Raw genomic sequence first — 24,670 nt, 5'->3', positions numbered from 1 at the left:
TTCAATACCCCCGCTATCTGGGGTGGAAAATTCCAAAGATAAACGACCCTCTGAGAAGAAATTCCTTTTCCATTCTGTCTTAAATGGGAGACCCTGATTTTTAAACAGTGTCACTTCATTCTAGATTTCCCCATGAAGAGAAACATTCTCTCAGCATCCATCCCTTAGAATCATTTGGACTTCGATAAGATCACCTCTCGTTCTTCTAAACACATAGGCCCAGCCAACTCAACCTTTCCTCCCAACCTACTCAACCTTTCCTCATGAAAGCCTTCTCTGAAGTTGCTTCAAATCAAGTATATTTTTCGCCAAATAAAGAGACCAAAACTGTACACAGTATTGTCATGCAGTCTCACCAATGCACTCTACAGTTACAGCAAGACTTCCCTACTTTTATACTTGCAATAAAGGCTAACATTTCATTTGCTTTTCTAATCACTTGCTGTACTTGCATGATAACTTTTTGTGGTTCATGTATGAAGTTAGAGATCCTTCCACTGCAGCATTCTGCAATCTTTCTTCATTTTAAGGAATATTTTGCTATTCCATTTTTCATACCAAAGCAGACAGCCTCATATTTTCCCCACATTATACTCCTACCAAATTTTTGCTCACTCACTTTAACCTATCTGGAACCCTTTTGTAGACAGTGTCCTTCTCACAACTTGCTTTCCCACTTATCTTTGTATCACCAAATTTGGCCACAATATGCAGTCCTTTCATCCAGGCCATTAATATAGATTGTAAATAAAGAAGGCCCACCACTGATAACTAGTGGTAACTCATACAGTTTGCTAACCTGAAAATGACCCATTTATCCTGACTCTTTGTTTTCTGTTAGCCAAACCTCTATCCATTCTAATATATCACCCCAACAAGCTCTTATCTTGTGCAGTAACCTTTTATGCTGAACCTTATCAAATGCTTTTTGGAAACCCAAATACACTACATCTACCTGTTCTCCTTTACCTATCCTGCTTGTTACATCCTCACAGAACTCTAATAAATTTGTCAAATGTGATTTTGCTTTCACAAAACCACATTGACTCTGTTTGTTTGTATTATGATATTCTAAATGTCCTGCTACTACCTCCTTAATTATGGATTCCAGCATTTTCCAGTGACGGATGTTAGACTAACTTGCCTTTAGTTTCCTGCTTTCTCTCTCCCTCCTTTCTTGAATAGGGTCCTTACATTTGTGATTTTCCAATCTGCTGGGACCTTGCCAGAAGCTAGGGGATTTTGGAAGATTACGATCAACACATCCACACTCTCTGTAGCCACTTCTTTTTAGAGACTCTAGGATGCAGATCATCAGGTTAGGGAACTTATCAGCCTTTCTTCCTGTTAGTTTTCCTAGTACCTTTTCTCTACTGATAATTATTTTAAGTTTTTGCCTCTTGATATCCCACTATTCTTGGGATGCTTTCTGTGTCTTCCACCATAAAGACAGATGCAAAATACTTGTTCAAGGCCTCTCCTGTTTCCTTGTTTTGCATTATTAATTTCCCAGCCTCGTCCTCTAAGGGATTGTCATTTACATTAGGAACTCTCTTCCTTTTTATATACTTGTAAAAGCACTTCTGTTTTTGTATTTCTTGCTAGTTTACTCTCCGATTCTAATTCCCAACCCCCACACCCCTGGCTTTTTTTTTGTCATCCTTTGGTTCTAAAATTTTCCCAATCTTCTGGTCTACCAATAATTTTTGTAGCATTGTACATCTTTTTTTTCATTTTGATACCATCCTTAACTTCCTTAGTTAGCCACAGATGGTTCATCTTTCTCAAAGTCTTTCGATCAAAGATATATTCCATTGAGAAAGAGTTAGGAAATATTTCCTTAAAAGTCTGTCATTGCCTATCTACCATCCTACCTTGTGATCTATTTTCCTCATTCACTTTAGCCTTCACACCTTTGAAATTGCCTTATTTGAAATTGAAATAAACAGTTAAGTTTAAGATGCTAGTTTTAGACCCAAGTTTCTGGTCCTTAAACTGAATATGAAATTCATCATGTTATGATCACTCTTCTCTCAAGAATCCTTCACTCTGAGAATTCATTAATCCTGTCCCAGTACACATTACCAGGTCTAAAATAGCCTGTCCCCATATCCGATTTCATATCTATCACGTAGCATGTAAAAGTATCTGTTTACAATGGTATAGCAAAGCCTAGCTGCAGATAGGCTGTTTACCAAAAGCAAAACCATCAGTTGAATCTTAGTTTCTCCTATCTCTCATCTGCAGAAATGGTGTTTGTTCTGGCACAAAGCAAAGAGATGCATGGATAGAGATTGTAATTCATGATTTGGAGCAGGATTTATTAATATCGGCTGCAGGCAAATGTAAAGGAGCAATATTAATTTAATGAGAAATTAGAGAATCTGTGCTACTAATATAGTTGCCACATTCAATATTGAGACAATGTAGTGAAGGAATTAACTGAACATTGGGTTTATAGGTACATTTAGAATACAAGTCTACAGAGGTTGAGGCTTCACAACATAGGACGGAATTTTATGGCCCTTCCCGTCAGTGGAATTTTCCAGCACCCCCCGAGTTTTTCTGGCCCCGCCCTTACCACGACGGGACCATAAAATTTTGCCCATCGAGACCACATGAGTACTATGGCAAGTTTTAATCATGACACTTCAAAGAGGATGTACATGCTTTAGAGAGGGTACAGAACACAACATTGCTCCAGGGGTTATGGGTACTGGTAGTAGTCCTTGAGGTAGTGGTGGACTGCCTTCCTGAACTGCTGCAGTTTTGGTGATGCCACTTCCACACTGGTGTTAGGTAAAGAATTTGATTTTTAATCCTGAGATTATGCAGGAACAGCAATATATGTTTAAGTGAGTGCATTTGTGACTTGGAGATGGTTTCCTAAGATCTTATTCCTCTTCTTTGAGGTAGCTATTGTGGTACGAGAAAGTGTTGTCTCAGTAAGCTCTGAGTGAGTTGCTGCGGGGTGTATTATAGCACAATCTGCAGCTGGTAGAGACACTGGAGATTGAATCTAAAGAGTAATCAGGAAGGGGTGAAAATCATTTAAAGGTATATAGAATAAATCATGTCGACCCAGATTGTTACTTCAATTTAAATATTTGCATTTATGTAGCACCTTTAGAAAAATGTGCAAAGGCACTGCAGAGGTATAATAGGTAAAGGGGAAATATATACGTGGTTTTAAGAGAACATTTTCATTTTTTCTGGAAATAGAAGGATATAGATATTCAAGTGCAATTGTACAGGGAGCAATAGATTTGTTTGACCATATGGCCATTTCTCATAGTAGAGTTGAATTCCAGAGATGAGGTGAAAGTAACTCCCTTGACATCAAGGCAGAATTTGACTGAGTCTGGCATCGGGGGTCTTGCAAAATTGAAGTCATTTGGAATGGGGGGGAAGCTCTGCATTGGATGAAGGTGAGGCATCTCACCTCCAGGACATTGCTGCAGGAGTTCCTTGGGGGCAATGTTCCAGGTCCAACCATTTTCAGCTGCTTAATCAATGACCTTCCGTCCAACATAAGGTCAGACTTGGGAATGTTCACTGCGTGGTGTTCAATATCTGAGGACCTGTCAATGATACTGAAACTGCCCATGTTCACATGCAGCAAGGCCAGGACAACATGCAAGCTTGGGCTCATAAATGGCAAGTAATATTTGTGCCCCACAAATGCCAAGCAAAGACCATCTCCAACAAGAGAGAATCTAACCAGCTCCATTTGCATTCAATAACATTACCGTTACTGAATTTCCCCCTACGATCAACATCCTGGGGATTACCATTAACCAGAAACTTAACTGGACCGGGGTATAAATACTGTAGATATACGAGCAGGTCAAAGGCTGGGAACTCTGCTGGATAACTCACTTCCTGACTTCCCAAAGCCTGTCCACCATCTACAAGGCAGAAGTGATGAAATGCTCTCCACTTGCCTAGGTGAGTGCAGCTGCAACAATAATCAAACTTAAAACCATCCAAGACAAAGCTATCCACTTTATTGGCATCCTAGCCACCACCTTAAGCATTCACTCCCTCCATCACTGGTGCACCATCTACGAGATGCACTGCAGCAAATCGCCAAGGCTTCTTCGACAACAACCTTCCAAACCTATGGCCTCTACCACCTAGGGCAAGCGTAGCAGACACATGGAGGGAAACTTGCAGGTGGTGGTGTTCCCAAGTTACACACTACCTTGATTTGGAACTATATTGCTCCTCCTTCACTGCTAGGTCAAAACCCTGTAACCCCCCTCCCTAATAGAGCTGTAGCTGTACCTTAAACACATGGACTGTAGCAAAAGGTGGCTCACCACCACCTTTTCAAGGGCAGCTATTGATTTGGCAGTAAATGCTGACTTTGCCAGTAATGCTCACATCCCATGAACAAATTTTTTAAAAAATATAGTGCAAAAGGAAGCTATTAGGCCTATTGTGTCTCTGTCAGTTCTTTGAAAGATCTATCCAATTAGTCCCACACCCCTGCTTTCTTTCCCATAGCTCTGTATATTTCTCCTTTTTAAGTATTTACTCAATTCCCTTTTTGAAGATTGTTATTGAATTTGCTTCTAGCACCCTTTTGTGGATTGCATTCCAGATCAAAACAACTTGCTGTATAAAATAATTCCTAATTTCCCCCTGCATTTTCAGCCAATTATCTTCCTCTGGTTGCTGATGCTCCTGTTAATGTAAACATCTTTGCCCTCTACTCTGGAAAGCCCCATATAATTTGAACACCCGTCACAATCTCACCTTAACCTTTTCTGTACAAAAGAGAACCATCCCAGCTTCTCTAGTTTCTTCAAATAATTGAAATTCCCCCATCTTTGCTATCATTGTAGTAAATCTCCTCTCTCTCGGACCTCGAGATCCATCCTAAGGGTGGTGCCCAGAATTGGACATAATACTCTAGCTATGATCTAATCAGTGATTCATAAAGATTTACTATAACTTCTCTATGCCTCGTAAAAAAACCTAGGGCTCCAAATGTTTTTTTAAATAGCTGGATCAACATCCTTCCGTCTTCAACCACGTTTGGTTTCTGATGGAATTGATCATCTTTCTGCAAGCCACCTGAAGAAGGGTAGATGATTTTTTTTCTTTTGATCAACTGGGTGTTTGGAAAGGTGGCAACCCATCACTAAGTTTGAGTTCAATTCAAGCTACTGAGAAATCTACACTCAGTTTTCTTACACAAGTCCGTAGAGCTTATGTGGGTACTTCCAAGTGTGTGCAGGATTATTTCTGAAGTTTTAATCAGCTGAAAGAGTATGTGAAGCTAGAGCTAATTACCAGCACACTTGCCACTGTGGCCAGCCAGAGGCACACTATTCGCAAGAAATGCAACCTACAGAATTAAGATTCTCAGTTTTTTGTGACAGAAGCCTCTAGGTTCCATTTATGCATCAACCTGCTTTGCTGCACAAGTCTGTTGTGAAAGGTTGGTTTGCTTCTGAATTTGCAATAGTTGTCATATTGGAGTAACTTTGACTCCCACCCACCCCTCTGGCCTACCAAAAGACCTTGTCTACCTGCTCTCTCATTGTGTTTAAATAACTTAAAATGACTTAATTTTCAGAACAATAGCCACCAGTTTTAGCTGTAGAATCTGTATGCTGAATTTCATCTCGAGGTGCCGATCAATTCTAGAATCCACTTGTCGCCATCATATCCTCAGTAAATTTAAATCTGTACAGTACTGCTATGATTTAAGAAACACAGGCAATGAGTGTCCATGTTACCACTCAATGAGGATTGTGGATTTCGGAATTTACTTGAAAGACTGTGCGAATCACAGAATTAAGTGTTCCCATGGTTCAACTATGAAATCTGTAGTGCACAGAGAAATCGTTGGACTCGCTACCAACAGGGTTTCTACAACTTGATGGAGAAATGCTTGTACTTCTATTGTAGCAATAGCTTTACTTCATCCTGACTAAATCAGTCAACTTTTCATCTCTTCATTGTCCACAAAGGCTGAACAGATACTTCAATGAAAACATCCCACTTTTGTGACACTGCCCATCCTCAGTACATTGCAGGATGTTCATTGTACCATCTATCAATACAACAGGCTCTACTTTTCACCAGGGTGGAATTTTTTTCTTATTTTGGTGTGCTGTCCTGTGAATATTCACAAAATACTCCCTTGCTGCTTTGGCAACAGGGCTTCCATCTTTATTCTTTCCCAAAGATTCTTGCTCATTTAATGAGTACTCCCCTAAATAACAATAGGTTAGGCTTCCTTGCATTGCTAAAATGTAATTTGGAATCCATTCAGCATCTTGTTAATACTGGACTCCGCTTTCTTTTCAATGAACTTCCTATAAAACAAAAACACAATTTCACTCTGCCTGCCTTATGCTTTGGCCTTGTTTGGCCACACACCACTCTGGCTTCTGTTAACTGGACAATGGCCAAAGACTCCCTTAGATTTTGCTGCCTTCCTGCATTGAGTTCTTTGGATGTTGCTCATGAGCCCCTCAGTACAGGGGCGATCAGAAACTTAAAGAAGTAATAACCTCTATTGCTCTAGTTCTGATTCGATGGGCTGGAATTGCAATCTGCAGGAATGCTGAGAGGCTTTGGATTCTGATGGTTTTGCTGCCAAAAGACCACTTTTGAAGACTCCTGTTAACAGAGAAGATGACAGTGTAGTGATAATGTCACTGGACTAGTAATCCAGAGGCTAATGCTCTGGGGACATGGATTCAAATCCTACCACAGCAGCTGGTGAAATTTAAATTCAGTTAATCAAAAACTGGAATTGAAAGCTAGCCTCAGTAATTGTAAGTTTCATTGATTGTAACAACAATCTGGTTCATTATGTCCTTTAGGGAAGGAAATCTGCCATCCTTAACCAGGTCTGGCCTACATGTGACTCCAGACGCACAGCAATGTGGTTGACTCTTAACTGCTCTTTGAATGGCTTGCTAGGGCAATTAGGGATGGGCATCCACACGCCCTGTGACACCCACATTCCATGGAAGAATAAAAATTGTCAAAATCCTTTTCAGGAGCTGTGTTAAAAGCCTGTTTGTTTCTGCAGTTGGCCTTTTGATGTTCAAGGTGTATATGGAACTTCATACTTGGCTTTCCATATGCACAATTAAATGTTTTCAATTCCCAGCCATTCTTTCTGATCCCACTGCCTCCACACCCACCCCCCCATGAAAATCTGGCTTACTTTGAGAAATGTTTTATGACTTTCACATGGTGATCCCATTGTTTTCTAGGTAGCTGGATGAGGCAATTCTTCAGTGCCATTAGCCAGCATCCTTATGCAAGATGATGTAACTGTTTAAGGTCTGTAGCCAATTATAGCTGGCTCTTTACCTACTCAGTCTATTGTTTGTTAGGTTGATAGTTATCCATGTTTTTTGTTGTGCGTGGAAAACGCCTAAGCGGAGTTCCATCTCAGAAGCTTTCAAATGATGTGCCCAATTTTGAGTCCATACCTGAAGTTGCGTTGTATGACTTGGAGAAATGATTCTTCAATTAATTAATCAGTAAACATCATTTGTGCAAGTTCTTGAGGTTAAGGAGCACCAGCCTTAAGTTTTAAAAAAAACATAAATACATACGAATTAGGAGCAGGAGTAGGCACCAAAGAATAAGATGAAGTTCTCTTTGTCTACAGCTAATCTTCCATTTATAGGAGAAAATATCACAGATTAACAGTCCTCAACCTCTATAAAGATCAAGTTCCAGCATCTTCATTTTTTAAGTGGATGGGCAAACGCATTTCTACCTTTCATTTCATGGTGATATAATCTTATCCCTCCAGTTGGAAAAATACTGTGAACCAACTGTTCCTGTCTGTAGAGGTGGGGGTTTATATATTTATTGCTTTGCATTATTTGAGAGACTGGCTGAAGCTGGCAAATTGGACTTCAGTTAATGGCATGCTCGAATATCTTCATTCCTGATGCTAACCCTAATCAGGTTTAGTTTCGTTATTCCTTGTCAACCTGTTTTAAGGACAATTTTGGCCCTCCACATGTCCACACTCATGGGTTATAACAATCTGAAGGGTATATCATGCAGCAATTCCAGTTATCCAAAGGCAGAGGGCTCTTCCTTGTGTGCAAGACAAAGCATGTTTTGAAGATGTTAGTATCTACCTGTCATTTAGAATGTCCTAGTTATAAGAAATAAGACTTTCAAGGCATAGATGAGGAGAGAGATGTAGCAGTGAATTTAGAAGTGATAGGTTTTCATATCTATAGTACTTATCTGATTTTTAGCACTAGAATTCAGTGCAATTTCTGAAATGTAAATCCATTTTAAAATAGTCATTTTTCAAATTGGAAATGTGGAAATGTTTCCACTCTTACAAAACTATAAAACACTAGTTATTGCAGAGTGCAATTACTTTGCATAATTGAAGAGAATCCATGTCCACCTGCCACCCCATCCCATTATTTCTCCAAGGTAGCAATGCTAGTGGTAGACTAAAAGTTGTGTAGGAAATCTCCTTTTCACCTGAAATATTATGGTAAGTGATTTCCTCTTCGAGCTTCGAGACGAGGGCTGAAAAATACATTGCTCTATGTAAACTTTTGTTCAGCTCACATTAGAGGAAACTATAAGTTAAACAAAAATGAGTTAAACAAGAGTACTGCACCAATATTTCATGTATCTCAAAATCAATTTCTTTTCTCCTTTATCCCCCCAATCCTTCACCCCTTTCTTCTCTATTCTTTCCTTCCCCACACCCCCCCACCTAATTTTTTGCCCTCTTTCCATCCAACCCTCCCCCACCCACCATCATTTTTCCATCTAGCTACAGTATAGGCAGTGTCTGGTTTGAAGCTTTCAGTGGTTCTAACCCAGCTGTTTGTATTTGCGAATGCTCGCTGTTCCATCACTCATCAAATTCTTGTTTTATTTCCCGCTTACGGCCGCTCTGTTGCGAACAGTCTTTCATAGGATATTTGCTAATGGTGAGACACTTCTCGGCTCCTGTGATGTGACTGTGTATTGTTATGTTTGTCTTTAGCTTTTAAAATGTGCCAGTGTAAGCAATTTATGTTGGGAATGCTTAGCAGTCTTAGCTCTTGCATGAGTGCATGTGTTTACACTACAAAAATGTTGGCTTTATATGGAGTTTGTAACCCTTATGTTGTAGTTGTAAAATGAGTTGAGTTCCATAAAATAACACCTTCCTGAGCTTTATTCTCTTCATGCGGATGTTCCTGCAGTGTCTGGCAAGTGACAATTTAATGTAGAGAGTTAACATTGTACAACAAAATGTGTCCTCAGAATGAGAACTTTTTTTTTACCCACTTGCATAGAATAGAATATCACAGTTAATTTGGTACAGCTCTGCACTTATTTTAAGCAAGCACTGGCACCAACCAACTTCCTCTGAATTAGTGATCGGCCACCAATTTGCCCAGTGCTTAAGATCTTACTTTTAACCACACCTTCCCTTGATCAGATTCAGCCACCTATTCACTTAAAGTATTGCTGAAGCGCAACAGCTACCATCTTGAAACAAAATTGCGATTAGAAAAATTGTTTGGATGAAGCCATTCGTACACTTACTAACCACAAATTAATTTTGGGCCATGTATGCTATTTACTAATATATTCGTAATCTATTTTTTCACCTAATGGCTATTTTGGGTCCTAGGAAGGCCAAATTTTTTAAGTTACTGAAATACACCGGTTTCAAAATATTTTCTGCTCTTATTTTTGTTTATTTGTAGACAATTCACCATTACATTACATTAGTAGGCAGGGTGGAAGGGCCTTCAGAGAGGTGAATGTTTACCATGATGCATTATTATTGGCTGACGATGAATAATATTCAACTGAAGCAACTTGCATCTCCTTTCCTCCTGTCATCCCTCAAGACAAATTTGACCCAATATCATGTGTTCTGAAGAGTGACCTTGAGGTGCATTCACTGAAGCAGGCAGATTCATGTGAGCAGCAGCTCTGAAATTCAAATCCAGGACCCTTTAGTTGGGAGCTAGTGCAGAGAAAGAACACTTGTGTTGAACTGTAGTTCAACCAACTGATTGAGGTTCTGGAGAATGCAAGCTGGTATTATTTTACTTGCTCTTTGAACCACTGGATTACACTGACACTTGGTGTTAGCACAGTCCCCTTGAACTCTGAAGGTTATGGGTTCAAACCTCATTCCAGGGACTTGATCACGTAATCTGGGTTGACATTTTAGCACAGAGTGTTGCACAATCAGACATTAATCTGATACTCACTGTGCCTGCCTGTGCAGGAAGAGACAAGATCCCATGCCACTATTCCAAGGACAACACAGTTCTGCCAGTGACTTGACCGACATCTATCCCTCAATCAACACCTCCGAAAGAGATTGGCTGGTTAATTATTTCATTTCCATGCATGGGACCTTGCTTTGCATAAATTAACTGATGTCATCATCTAAAAATATGCAATTAACTTCAAAAGCAGCTCATTAGCTGTGAAGCACTTTGGAATGTCCCAAGGATGTGAAAGATGTTGTATAAATGTAAGGTCACTTACTTTGAGGAATAAAACTATTTCAAATGTAAGCCTTTGATTCCTACTTCTAGATATTCCAGATCTGTTAAGGGAATATGGTGGTTTATACATTAGTGAAGTTATTGAATATATTTGCTGTCCTATATTGACCAGCGTTTCTATGTCATTTACTGGCCTTGTATTAGATGAAATCACAACAAGGAAAGGGACTGAAAATGTCTGTGGCAGTTGATGTAGGTGATTATCACCCAATTCTCTCACTGGTTCATGTTGGTAATACACTCCTAACTTGTATGGGTTTAAATCAATAACAAGTCTTCACTCTAATTGAAAGCTAGTGGGAGAAATCGGCTCCACTCATTTCCTTTGACAAAAACATTACCAGAGATGATGATATAAATGGCCTCATTTAGTTTTCGAGCATCTTCCAAGATTTTTGCTGTCTGTTGGCATGATAGAGCCCCACAAATGTTGGAAAGTTCCCACCAATGGCAGTTGTTATACTTCTGCACATAATGGAAAACACCTTTGTCTTCTGTTTAAACATTGTTGGCAGTTTGGTGCGGTTTCCTATTATGGGCTTTGCCACAATTCAGTATGATTCTCACAGCAGACAGATTATAGACTGGATTCAAAACTAGTCATTAGAAATATAATGACAGCGTGAAAATCTGCAATGGCACCCAGTTCCTTTGCCAGATAGCTTCAATATGAATTACCCACTTTGAATTGCTGTTGATAACTTTGTAAGATAGATGAAATGAAGGGTTATAGCTAAATATGTATATCTGAAAAGTAGATCCAGTTTGCCTTTTAATAAGATGCAATCAACCTTATGATTACTGTCAGAGTTTATACAATGGGAAAATGTACAGTTTGCATGTACAGCATGCAAAGTTCCAGTCAATAGCTTTCTGCCCCTATTGATTCTTCCGCCAAAAATCTAATTCTTCTTGTTCAGGTTTTGGATTTAATCCAACCTATATTCATTTGATAATTTTGATTTCTCGCAAATCCTATTTTTGATCTTGAGCAAACTAATATTGAAGTAAAATAGCTCTAAAATTCCATATTTGATCAACACTGGCTTTAAATAGGCATCTGCTCTGGAAATAAAAACAGAAGATGCTGGAAAAAGTCAGGCAACATCTGTGGGAAAGTTTCCAGCATTTTCTATTTTCATTTTATATTTCTAGCATTTTCATGTATTTGGCTTTCAAAATTTAAAATTTGCTTCAGGCTATTGCAATGTATGTTTAGTCACAATTGCCAAAATTGATACTAGTAGAATTGCAATGTTATCTGATTTCTTCCTTTCTGCCCCTCCTTTTAGGACCCTGTAAAAATCCTCCACTCATGCCCTCAAAGAAAGAGAAATTGCATTGATATAACACTTTACCCAACTCATTATGTCCCAAAGCGCTTTACAGACAATTGAGTACTTTTGAAGTGTTGTCGCTGCTGTAAGACAGGAAATATGATAGTCAGTTTGCAAGTGTTCTCAAACTGCTTTATGATAATGACCAGGCAATCTGTTTTAGAGTTGTGTTGATTGAGGGATGAATGTCCAGATCACTAGAGTAAACACCCCTGTTCTTTTTTGGGATAATACTTCTTTCTAGGTAGGAAAGTAAATTTTAAACAGCACATAAGGAGGCTACAAAGGGGAATAGGTTAAGTGAGTGGGCAAAGATCTGCAAATGGAGTATAATGTGGGCAAATGTGAAATTGGTAATTTTGGCAGGAAGAATAAAACAGAAGCATATTATCTAAATGGTGAAGAATTGCAGAGCCCTGAGGTTCAAAGGATCCTAGTGCATGAATCACAGAAGGCTAGTGTACAGATACAGCAAGTAATTAGGAAAGCTAAAAGAATGTTATTGTTTATTGCAAGGGGAATTGAATACAAATGTAAGGAGGTTATGCTTCAGTTGTACATTGGTGAGACCACATCTGGAATACTGTGTACAGTATTGGCCTCCTTATTTAAAGAAGGATGTAAATGCATTAGAAGCAGTTCAAAGAAGGCTTACTAAACTAATATCAGGAATGGGTAGGTTATCCTATGAGGAAAGATTGGACAGGCTAGGCTTGTATCCACTGGAGATTAGAAGAGTAAGAGGTGACTTAATTGAAACTTTTTAAGATCCTGAGGGGTCCTAATAGGGTTGATGTGGAAAGGATGTTTCCTCTTGTGGGAGAATCTAGAATAGGGGCCGCTGTTTTAAAAAATAAGGGCTCACCCATTTAAGACAGACTTGAGAATTTTTTTTGCGAGGGTAATGAGTCTTTGGAACTCCCTCAAAAGGCAGTGGAAGCAGAGTCTTTTTAATGTTTTCAAGGCAGAGGTAGATTCTTGATTAGCAAGGGGGTGAAGGGTTACGGGGGTAGGCGGGAGGTTACAGTCAGATCAACCATGACCTTATTGAAATGGTGGAGCAGGCTCGAAGGGCCGAATGACCTACTCCTGCTCCTTGTTTGTATGTACCTTACTGGCTCTGCCATTGAAATGTGAGGCAAATAAGTTGACTGACTTTCCAACCTCTTGCAGTAGGATTTTAATTCCCTTGGCAGCACCTATGATAGGCATCAATATCGTTTGTGCATCCGCTATTTGGCCTCAGAGTTAAATTTAAAACCTTCACCCCCACCCTCAGTAGAGGATTTGGGAAAAATAATTGGAACAAGGATATGTTATGAAGTCTCTTAAATGACCTATATATGGTACGTAGCTCCTTTTTTAAGATTTTGATGAATATATTTTGCAAACACCTATGCTTGAGATTTTTATTGTCAACAAGAATCCTAGGTTGCCAGTTCATTTTTATAAATTCCATGCCCTTTGGAGAATACACAAATGATTGCTCAGTACTTGTAACATATGAGTTTTTTTCCAATGAGTTGGTTTTAAAATGGTGTATATTTAAAAACATTTTTATAAAACAATAAAAGGGAGACATACAGGAATGAGCCAAGTTCTTTCTAATTGCTCTCTAATGAGTTTTGCTTGAAGTTGTTTACATCGTGAAGTACCGATTCCTGTATGGTTTGATGATTCTGCTGATGAAATTTTTTCCCAACACTCAATTCTGAAGCTGGCTTCGTGTACAACAAATGCTTTTTGGGACAGGTACTGGAGGGCTGTGGACTGACATTCCAACAAGAATCACTATTTCAGATAGTTGAGCTGGCAGGAAGATTAAACATTGTTCTCTGCCTAACCTGGTTTTCTCTTTGTACACAAAATGTGCAAGTCTAGTGAACCCCTCGATACTAAAGCATGTTCTGAGAAATGCAATGGATATCACTTCCTTGTTTTAATATTATCCTATGGTAGCTTATGTGGTCAATCACATTGGTTGATTTGTCTCTGGAAGTTGCCATTCAGCATAGTTTGTCTTCTGCCAACTGTTACCAGTACATGGATTTTATTAATGAGACTTGTAGTTGTAGTTCCACCATTTTAATTTTAATTGTTGTGCAAGTGTCCTATTGGAGCTACTTGATGGCAAGAAAGACAATACTTGTTAGACTTCAGATTTGTAGCAAATAATTGCTGGAACATGTTCTTATATTTTGAAAGTAAGCTGGTGTATGTTCCCCACAAGGTGCAATATTTTATTTTTGATTTGACTGTGTAATTTGAAGCTTAAAACAGAAGTCTGATTTCAGCCAATTATCTTCTGGCTGTATGTTGTTGCACTGAATGTTTTTTCCATATGATCTAACCAAGGGAGAAGCCTTGAACTAAATGGAATTCAAAACACACATTTTAGGGGCGTGACCTCTTAACCCATCCCTTTTTTACAATGTCTACTTTGGGACTCTTGGCATATTTACCGAGAAATTCCTGGTTTTTGATGTGATTTTTGCTTCACTTACCTGGCTACATTTGTGACTTAAACAATAATCAAATACTTTCTGATGTCCTAAGATACTGAAGCAAAAAATTGATATCTGTACTCTTCCATGTTCTGTTTGGCCTGGTATCCTTCAAAGACAGCGCTCCTCTCTCCTAATTTTTGTATAAATTGGCATGAATCTACATACTTCAGGAGCTTCCTTGTGAGGAGACAATGTTTTCGTCCCTTAAGGAATTGATAATCCTGTCTTTGGAAAGTTGAGAATGATTTAGTGCCGCAACATTGCTTTTTCTACTGAATAAATATTAACTTTGTCATCCCAGTTTATGATATATTAATCTCATCACTCTTTCTCCCCTCAATCCAAGATCCAACTGTTCTGTTTGGTTATCTTTCTCCTTGTTTGCTCTGCTGCTGTCTATATTCTGAGCTGCTTTCTGTTATTTTGCATCCGTCCTACTGATGATCCCAAGGAAAGAAGTGGATATTCTTTTTTTCCATTGAAGAAATATGTGAAAAGTCTTTTTTTTTTCATTGGGAAGGCACATATTAAAAGTGATAGCATTTAAAACTGGGGAATGATGGGACTGAGTAGATGGAAGCAAACGAGCTCCAGTAACTGAGGGGTCTGGAGCAAGATACAAGACTAAATGTAGGAGATTAAGAACAGAGAGCGAGAGAAACTTTGATCAGAGTTGAGGTTGTGGCATTCATTTCCAGAAATGTTGGAGGTAGAAATTATGTAAATACTCAAGATTAGATTGGATATATGGGTGAATGAAAAGCAATATCAGAGCAAGGCAAGTAAATATTAGGACTATTTGTCTACATGGAATGTTAATACTAACATAGAATGGCTGGCTGAATGGCCTGTTTTCCATGTTGTAGCTTCTGTAGATGTATAATCTGGTGGCTGTGAAGTGTATCAGCATTTTCTTTGATTTTTTTTTAACGTATATACAATTGAATCAATGTATTGATCTCTTGGTTATCCTGTTATTGCACTATCCATTCCTCAGTTTGTAAATAGGTACCAAAATGCACTAAATTTGTCGAACAGGTTTTGTAACTTTAATAACAGCCAAATATGTTGGGAGGGGGGGGGTGTATATTTTGTATATATCATGAATTTTCCGCTGGGTTGCTCTGACCTTGAAGAGGATTTGAGTATTTACAGCCAACTGCCTATGGAGAAACATCTTCAGCTATTGCCCTCCAATTGACTTGAGTACACACCTATTTGCAGCAGTTAGACCTTGTGACCATGAATGAGTATACAGCTCTGCCTTGGTTACTGAGTAATACATTCTGCTCTACAGTATATTCCTGAAATTCTGAAATAACATATCCTCCAATAAACTGAGAGCAATCTTGGAATATCAGTTAGCAGTAATAAAATGCTTCAAGTTAGTATAGAGTTGAAGCTGAGTCTTTTTTTTAAATTTTCTGAATGAATGAGACCTACTGTGATTATCAGTGGTCCCTTGGATGTGAATATTGAACAAATGTCTATTACAAGAAAAGGAGAATTGCTTAGCTGACCAAGATCAGGAGGAAATTGTAAGTCATGGTCCAGCAATAAAACAAAAAATGCTGGAAAAAGTCAGCAGGTCTGACATCATCTGTGGAGAGAGAAACAAAGTTAACGTTTCGAGTCCGTGAGATCCTTCAGAGCTAAAGAGAAGTAGAAATGTGACACAATTTATACTATTTGAAGGGTGGAGCAGGTGAAACTGGATAGAAGGTTAGCAATAGGTGGGGGCTAAAGAGAGATTGACAAAGATGTCATGGACATAAAGACAAAGGGAGTGTTAATGGTAATGGTAGGGCTAAAGAAGGTGCTGATAGTGGCATGAAGGTAAGAAAGCAGATAGTGGCATGAAGGTAAGAAAGCAGATTGTGTTAATAGCACAGCAAGGACAACATGGAACAAGATGGCCCATTTGGAGGTGTGATTGGGGGAGGGGGCAGTGGTTGGGGAAAAAAGGGTAGAAAAAGGGATAAAAATTGTGGGGATGAAACAATGAATAGATTAATAAAAATAAATTTTAAAAATAAGTAGACAAAAAAATTAATAAGGGGTGAGGATAGAGGTCTGTAGTTGAACTCAGTGTTAAGTCCGGAAGGCTGTTAGGTGCCTAATCGGAAGATGAGGTGCTGTTCCTCCAGTTTGCATTGGGCTTCACTGGATCATTGGGCCAAGGACGGGCATGTAAGCAGGATGGTGTGTTGAAATGGCAAGCAACAGGAAGGTCTGGGTCAGGCTTGCAGACAGACCGAAGGTGTTCTGCAAAGTGGTCACCCAGTCTGCTTTTTTTATTTCCCTTCCCCTTCCCCCATTTCCCTTCCCCTTCCCCCAACACACCCCAGTCCAACAGTTTTTTTGCTGTTGTCCCTTGCTTCTGAACAGAGAATGGCTCTGTTTCTCATATCTAGTATTGTAGCATTATTTAGTGATTGAACAGAATTCCATCTTATCAGATCCCAAAGTTAAATACGTTGAGTGCCCTTGTCAACTCCTAGAACTCAGATAGCAGAAGAACATATACTCCGTCAGGCTGTGGTTTAAATCATAAACCATGGCTATTATTTGATTAAAAGAATCTCAGCAACAGTTATAAGTGACAGTGCAGTAGCTTGCATTAAGTTCATAAATGTCTTGATTCTTGTTTTCTCCTTGGATTCAAATACCAAGAGACACCACAGTTAATAAACTAGTGATATGCCAATTGTAATTCTTGGCTAGTGAAGCACCACAAGGTCATTTCCTAACAAGTTGCAATAGTGATAAAAGGAGGGCTGATAAGAAAAACATGACCAAAAATGTATCTATCACTTGTTAGTGAGATGTAAAATTCCCCTGCTCCAAAGATATGTAGGTGTCCTGTTGAATCTTTCCCCACTATAATAACTGGGTTCATTTTTTTAAAAAAAAAGTAATTCTCTAGACGTGTGTGTTGCTGGCACCGGTTATTATTGCTCATCTTTACAAAAAGCAAAATACTGCAGATGCTGGAAATTTGAAACAAAACAGAAAATGCTGGAAGCACTCAACAAGTCTGGCAGCATCTGTGGAATAAGAAATGGAGTTAGAGCTTCAGGTCAAGGAACTCCTGACTTGTGCCTTGTAGGTGGTTGAAAGGCTTTAAGGAATGGGGATAATGAGCTAATTGCCACACAATACCCAGCCTCTGACCTGCTTTGGTAGTCAAGGCAAAGTTTATATGGTTAGTCCAGTTCAGTTTCTGGTCTACCTCTATCCTTGAGATGTAGGAAATCAGATATTATCTTTCTCCTTTGCATAGGTGGTCCAATTTCTGCACAATTTAAAGCGCATTGGATGCTTGTTGACCCGTGTCACCAGATTTAAGTTGACTGGTCAGGTTCCTTCCTGGAATTAGATTAACCCGTTAACCATGCCACAGTGTTATAATGAGTATTTATTTTTCTTATAAAGTAATGGAAGCATTTCTGTTGGTTGGTGTCTTGATTTAAGTTTGATTTAAGTTTTATCCACTGTTTGCCCTCAAAATTCCTGCAGAGCAGACCACCAGTCTGAGCTTTATGCAAACTAGCAATTGTAGATTTTCAAATTTAACAAGCACAATTGTACTTGAATATATGAATTCTCACACACATACTTGGTCACCATTTTAATTCTCTCTAGTTTATAGATGCGCAGACTGATCAGATACAGTTTGATCATACAAGTAAATGTATGCTGGCTCTTCATTTTTGCTCCAATTTGAAAAGCTAGCAATTAGTGACAAACTGAACTGGTACAGAAGTATATTGTAACCAAAATCAAGGTCCGAAACCAGTTGCAGATATCAGTTAGTTATTACCCTGATGTTAAGCAATTGAACTTTTTCTACCTACTGAAATGTTAGATTTGAGGCACAAAGCTAATTATAAATCATTAATTTCTAACTCTTGACAGTTAAGAATAAAACTTTTCTTAGACATGATATTAAGTAGTCACTAAGGTGGCTTCATATAGGTGAAAGTTAACTAGACAGCTGGCTCTACTTGGTGCTGGAGTAGGTAGTAATTTTATTTAATTAGAATGATTTTGTACAGTAACAATTGTTTTGTAGAAACAAACCTTGTCAGATTTGCTGTGCCAAGAAAAAATTTCACTGTCTGAGATGGCTGAATTCCGAGAAATGGAAAACACAGCATTGTCCAGTTCCATTGCAGTAAACAGTCTTTGCTTTAGGTGAAGTGTATATTCTGTTTCTAATGAGTATCCTGAAATAAAATTGACCTTCTTCCATAGTTAGTCAACTTGAAATTGCCAACTTGATTTATTCAACAGCTGAAATAGAAGACCCTGTTTATTTTTTAAAGCTAAAGATATGACTGATGAAATAGTTGTGTGTAAATGTTGAGATAAGAACTTTGCAACTAGAGGGCCTTAATTTTGTTCAAGTGTATTCTGCTATACAAGTTGAAAATAGACAGGTTTTTTGTAGATTCACGACAACAAATGATGTTATATAATGAACTCTGTTGTTTGAATGGTTTGTTTAAACTGTAGTTAGGTTTTCATTTTGAAATTTACTGACTTGGTTCTGTTCTTTACTTCTTGCAAAGTAAACATTTGATTGCTTAAATCAGCACCAAATATTCCTTTTTATAGAAAATATATAGCATGACCCAGGCTGATCTCTGCTCTGTTAAAATCCACTGAACTCAGCTTGGGTGTTGGTGGAGGCACAGAATTGGCTTTGTCGTTTGTGAATTGGATACATTGAAACTAGTCAGAGTTCCTACTCCAGATTGCTCTTTTGGCGTTAGTGCACATGTCTGGACTCTGGTTAAGGACAGGTGTTGGTTTGCTTCTGGTGCTCCCTCTAGTCAAATAGCCCTAAACTCACTGAATTTTCTTATCCTTTCACAGGATGTGGGCATCACTGGCAAGGCCAGCATTTATTACTCATCCTTAAATGCTCTTGAGAAAGTGGCAGTTCACCACCACTTTGAAACTGCTGCGATCCGTGTGGTGTAGTGAGGGAGTGCTGTTAAAAAAGGAGTTCCTGGGTTTTAACCAGTGGCAATTAAGGAATGGCGATTATATTTCCAAGTCAGGATGGTGTGCAACTTGAAAGCGTTGGCGCTCCTGTCTGCCCTTGTACTTCTAAGTGGTAGAGTTTGAGAGGTGCTGTCAAAGAGGCCTGAGTGAGCTGATGAAGTACATGATACACAATGCAACAGAGTTTGCAGGTGGTGGATAAGGTTTCAATCAAGGATGATGCTGGTGAGCTGCTTGTATTGTTGGAGCCGCACTCATCCAGGCAAGTGGAGAGTACTCCATCACACCCCTGATTCATGTCTTGTACATGGTGGGAAAGAATTTGGGGAGTTAGTTGAGTCACTTGTTGCAGAATGACCAACCTTGCAGCCATCGTAAATGTACGTAGCTGGAACAGTTAAGTTCCTGGTCAGTGGCGAGCCTAAGGATGTTGATGGTGGGGGATTTGATCATGGTAATACCATTGAACTCTCTTATTAAGGATGGTCATTGCCTGGAACTGTTATAACACAAATGTTATTTGCCATTTACCAACTCCATCCTGAATGTTGTTCAGGTCCTGTTGCATATGGGGACAGGCTGCTTCATTCTCTGGGGCGTTGTGAATGGAACTGAACATCGCACTCTCATCATTCCCACTTCTGATCTTGTGCAGCAGCTAAAGGTGGTTGGGCTGCTAATAATGCACTGAAGAACTCCAGCAATGTCCTGGCGCTGAGATATTTGCTGTCCAACAACCATAATCATCTTCCTTTTTACTAGGCTTAGCTCTAGCCAGTGGAGGCTTTTCCCCTGATTGCCATGTATTCAATTTTACAAGGGCTCCTTTCTGCCACGTTTGGTCAAATGTTGTCATGATGTTAAGGGTGGTCACTCTTGCTTCATCTCTGGAATTCAGCTCTTTGTTCATGTTTGGACCAAGGCTGTACATGAGGTCTGGAGAGACTTGGCCTGGTAGAACCTAAACTAAGCACTGGGGAGAAAGTTCTTTGTGGGTAAGTGCTGCTTGATAGCACTGTGATGACCCCTTCCGTTACTTTGATTGAAAGTAGACTGATGGAGCAGTAATTGGCTGGATTGGATTTGTCCTGGTTATTGTGGACAGGACATACCTGGGAAATTTTCCGCTTTTTGTCAGGTAGGTGCCAACATTGTAGTTGTATTGGAACAATTTGGCGAGAGTCATGGCTGGTTCTGGAGCACAACTCTTCAGTGCTGCAGCCAGGATGTTGGGGCTCATAGCCTTCCTTTTCTGTATTTAGCGCATCGAGCCATTTCTTGATATAACATTGGAGTGAGTTGGATTGTCTGAAGATTGACACTTATGATGTTGGGGACCTCAGAAGGAGGCTGAGATGGATCATCCACTTCACAGTTCTGGCTGAAGATAGTTGCAAATGCTTCAGCCTTGACTTTTGTGCTCATGCTCCACCGTCATTGAGAGGGATATTCATGGAGCCTGTTGCACCCAATAGAGGTAATGAGCAGAAAATTAACGACAAAATAGCAAAGGGAAAATAACTTTTTAAAAAATCAATTTTTCTTTTTGAAAGTATCTCTGAGATACTGGAGTGACCAACATCCACCCAGGCAAGAAGTCCAATAAGAACCTTGAGTTGGGGTAGGAGGAACAAACTCCCTTATGCAGGATTTGATGAGTACTGCAGTCTTTTTCCTCTGCCACCAACACCAACCCTCACCCCCTGCTCCCAAAAGCCAAATCCCTATATTTGACTGAATCGTAAAGGAGCAATATTGTATAAAGCTTTTTTCCTTCAGTTTCCTGTAACTTCCAAACATTTTATCTTTCGCAGTTGCACCTGATACAATTAACAACCACGTGAAAACATGTAGAGAGGAACAGAAGAACCTGCACTTTTTTGCTCCAGAATATGGAGGTAAGCATCGATTCACAATCTAATTAAGCTCAATAATAACAATATGGATTGAATAGGGGCATAAAGCAATGTTTGACAAATAGAATAAAGGTTGTCTCATGGTCATATCCCATCTGCCAATCTCCATTTAAGTTGATTTTTCTTCCTTTTACCTTGGAGGAAATTTCTTACAAATGGTGGAGTGAACAAATGCCATCTGTTGCTGAATATGGGAGATCACTGATTTTTTTTTTTGTATTTATGGGAATGTAAGCTACTTTATTTTTGTCACTTAACTGATATGTGACATCAATAAGATAATGATGAGCTATGGGCTTCTATATATGTCCCACTTATGGCTTTGACTTGTGATCCACTTGAAATGTTTATACTCAAGCTATGTCAATTTACATGTGGGATATTAGTAGAATTCCATGGCTTCTCATTGTAGATCTGTTTCCCTTTCCCTCCCCCATTCCTTTAACCATGAATCTGCCTGCAGACAGTTATATTTGAATCATTCACTGGCAGAGGGAATTAGTGATTTTTTGTTGTTTAATTAAGTCACGGAATGTAGTCTTAGTATTTCTTAACATTTTTATTTTTATAGCACAAGTTAATTTCATGCGGTTCTCTTGATCCTTTATAAATTGTTCTTAATTAATGACTTATACGCTTGCCTAAGTTTCCTGTTCTAGTAACCAGAATCCAAAGATTTTGCTTTCTGGTTATTTCAAAATGCATGCTTTCTACTTCAGATTAGAAATTGAATCTGTTCTAAGTGGAAGGCATGGGAGAAAAGTTGCACTGGTTGAACATTGTTCCGAGTTGACTCTATGGGATCCTCCTAAAGTCAGACAGCCACCTCCTGCATTTAGTCAATCTTGTTCAGAGTTCTTTAACCGCTGCAGTACTGTCTGATGTCAAAATTGATAATGAAAGCACTAAAGGCTTTGTCCGTACACGTGGTTTTAATGACACGTTTACGATAGTTTAGCCACTGATACTGCTGTTTCAGCTGGATGTTGATCAAAATCACCCCTAGCGTGAAACATTGGAACTGCTGCAGGAAGAACTGTTTTCAGCTGAAAAGGCTTTGCACCAGATGTAAAACAGCTTTTGAGCAGGGACCTTCTCCGGAGACTTGGCAAAGAGTACCTTCAGTTTTGTTAATGGCATGTAATTATGACCTAGATGTGAACCCTAAAAGGGCCTGTTTTCTAATGGATGTGCTATCCAATCCCTCAAACTGTCTTGCACATTCTTACAAAATGGAAATGGAAGTAGAGCTTTCTGTGTTGAGGATGATGCTGTTCTATTTGTTTGTTAGGATTTTTGTGCAGATGATTACAACAGAATCTTCTCTGATTCCAGTTCTAATGCAAAAGCCTGCAGTTAGGTACAGCCATATAGTGCACTTAGTTCCCAGACTTCTTAAAGCTATAGGTAACATTTCAGAGCCTGAAGTACAAATTAACTTATCTGAAACTCTTTGTGTTCTTGTCGAATGGAAAAATCATGTCATCTTGAGGCGGATGCACATGAGCAGCATTGCAGAAAGTGGAAATGATTCCTGTCTTCCTTTATCTAAGATTTTGATTATCTCCTTCAATACCATAATTCCTATTTGAGCTTAATAGCTATAATTCACATTCAAGTCAGCTAATGCACCACCAAAGACTTACATAGTTGCAGGCATCCTCAGTCAAGTCTGCCAAAACTTGAGGTAATTTGTCCCTTGAAGCCAGTCAGCCTATTCTAAGTATGGTCACCCAACATGCCAGTTTCTTTCCAAGCAAATATCTAAAGTTTATTGTCAAACGGTGGAATTGAAGTCTTTAATCCAACAAATTTTGCTGAATTTTAACCTAGATGTGAACCCTAAAAGGGCCTGTTTTCTAATGGATGTGCTATCTAATCCCTCAAACTGTCTTGCACATTCTTACAAAATGGAAATGGAAGTAGAGCTTCCTATGTTGAGAACGGTGCTGTTTTATTTGTTTGTTAGGATTTTAGTATTCGAGTAAGGTTTCATAAAATGTAAGTGCAATTTAGTTTTAGTAATCTAATAGTGATATATTCTGTCTTTTACAGCTGTAACAAATGTGACTACGGCTGTTGATATTTATTCATTTGGAATGTGTGCGTTAGAGGTATGTGGTAATCCATGTTGGAAATCTTTTGAGAGAAAGGGGGAATTAAATTGAATTATATTTTTTTTAAAAGCTTGAGCTTGGCTGCAATGCAGTGAAATCAGAAAAGTTATTCTCTTCCCCGTCACCACTCTCTCTTGGGGACTCCAAGATTAGTCTTATCACCCCTAATAGTCATGTTGGTACAGTATGTTCAGGGAGTTTTTTTTTTAATCTTGGTGTACAGATGATATAAACAAACTTTGTTTTCTATTCTAGCCACTGTCATTCATTCAGGATAGCTATTCAAGGCTGGGAAAGGTTTCCTTCTATTGCAAACCCAGTAACTACATTGTTGCAGTGATTTTCTTCCCATAGTCAGTTCGGTAGTGATCGATGCTCTTTATTGACCTGAGGAATGGGAATCTGTGTTTGCGGGCAGACTGATTCTTGAATTTTATTTTCATCACAAGGTTTTCTGGGATGTTACCTAATTTCCCCATCTCCTGCTTCTCCATCTCATAACATTTTTTTGGGGTCAATTTTTAGTGTTCTGATGATGGTAAATGCACCTCTAGTGCAACACAATCAGAAAATCCCAGTTTGATCTGAACTGGGGCAGTGGTCAGAAATGTCCCCTTTTAAAAAAATTTTTTAAAAAAATTTGCTGTAAGTATGCGTTATTTATCACAGAACAAGGCCTGCACAGTACCTTTCAGGCTGCTGTGTGGCTATGCAGTGTAACAGGAACACACTGGCAGTAGGGTCCTACATCTGGCCGCCTTTTTCTCCCAACAAGGAAACTAAAACATCACCAAAATTCCTTCTTCTGGTTTCCTTTCCAATGACATCACTGTGAATGTAAAGTGCATATGTGTGGATATGGATTATTAACCCCATGGTTGAATAACTCACTGACATTTGCTGTTTCTGGTGAAATAACTAGGTGGTTGCTGACATACAAAACTACATAGTGAACAGTGCAAGGAAAAATTAAGAATAATTAAAGCAGAAAAGTAAATATAACACTTTTATCACCATGCAGCGCTTGAGGGCCTTGATGGTAGGACTAATCCTTAAAACAATATTGGATTGCTGAAGGAATTGTGAATTATCTTGGATGTAATTTTTCAACCTTATGTTGTAATATGGTAAACTTTTACATCAAAGCCCATTGAGTGGGTTTTCCTATGAGTTATATATGTCCATTGTAGAATGTAACTTGTGTGATTTAATTAAGTTACTTGGGGTGGGGGGGGGAAT

General features: G+C 38.9%; 1 protein-coding gene across 1 annotated transcript in view; it reads left to right on the top strand.

Annotated features, from left to right (window-relative positions):
- Positions 1 to 24,670, top strand: part of nrbp1 (nuclear receptor binding protein 1) — an 89,277-nt gene that overhangs the window by 33,041 nt on the left and 31,566 nt on the right. Inside the window, exons 7-8 of the mRNA XM_078557447.1 lie at positions 21,213 to 21,296; positions 23,370 to 23,428. Of these exons, the coding sequence (XP_078413573.1) occupies positions 21,213 to 21,296; positions 23,370 to 23,428 (143 nt within the window). The remainder of the gene's footprint in view (positions 1 to 21,212; positions 21,297 to 23,369; positions 23,429 to 24,670) is intronic.

Source organism: Cetorhinus maximus, chromosome 14, assembly GCF_964194155.1.
Source record: "Cetorhinus maximus chromosome 14, sCetMax3.hap1.1, whole genome shotgun sequence".
Lineage (NCBI taxonomy): Eukaryota > Metazoa > Chordata > Chondrichthyes > Lamniformes > Cetorhinidae > Cetorhinus > Cetorhinus maximus.
Note: the sequence above shows the minus strand (reverse complement) of the source record. Positions and strands in the feature narration are given on the sequence as shown.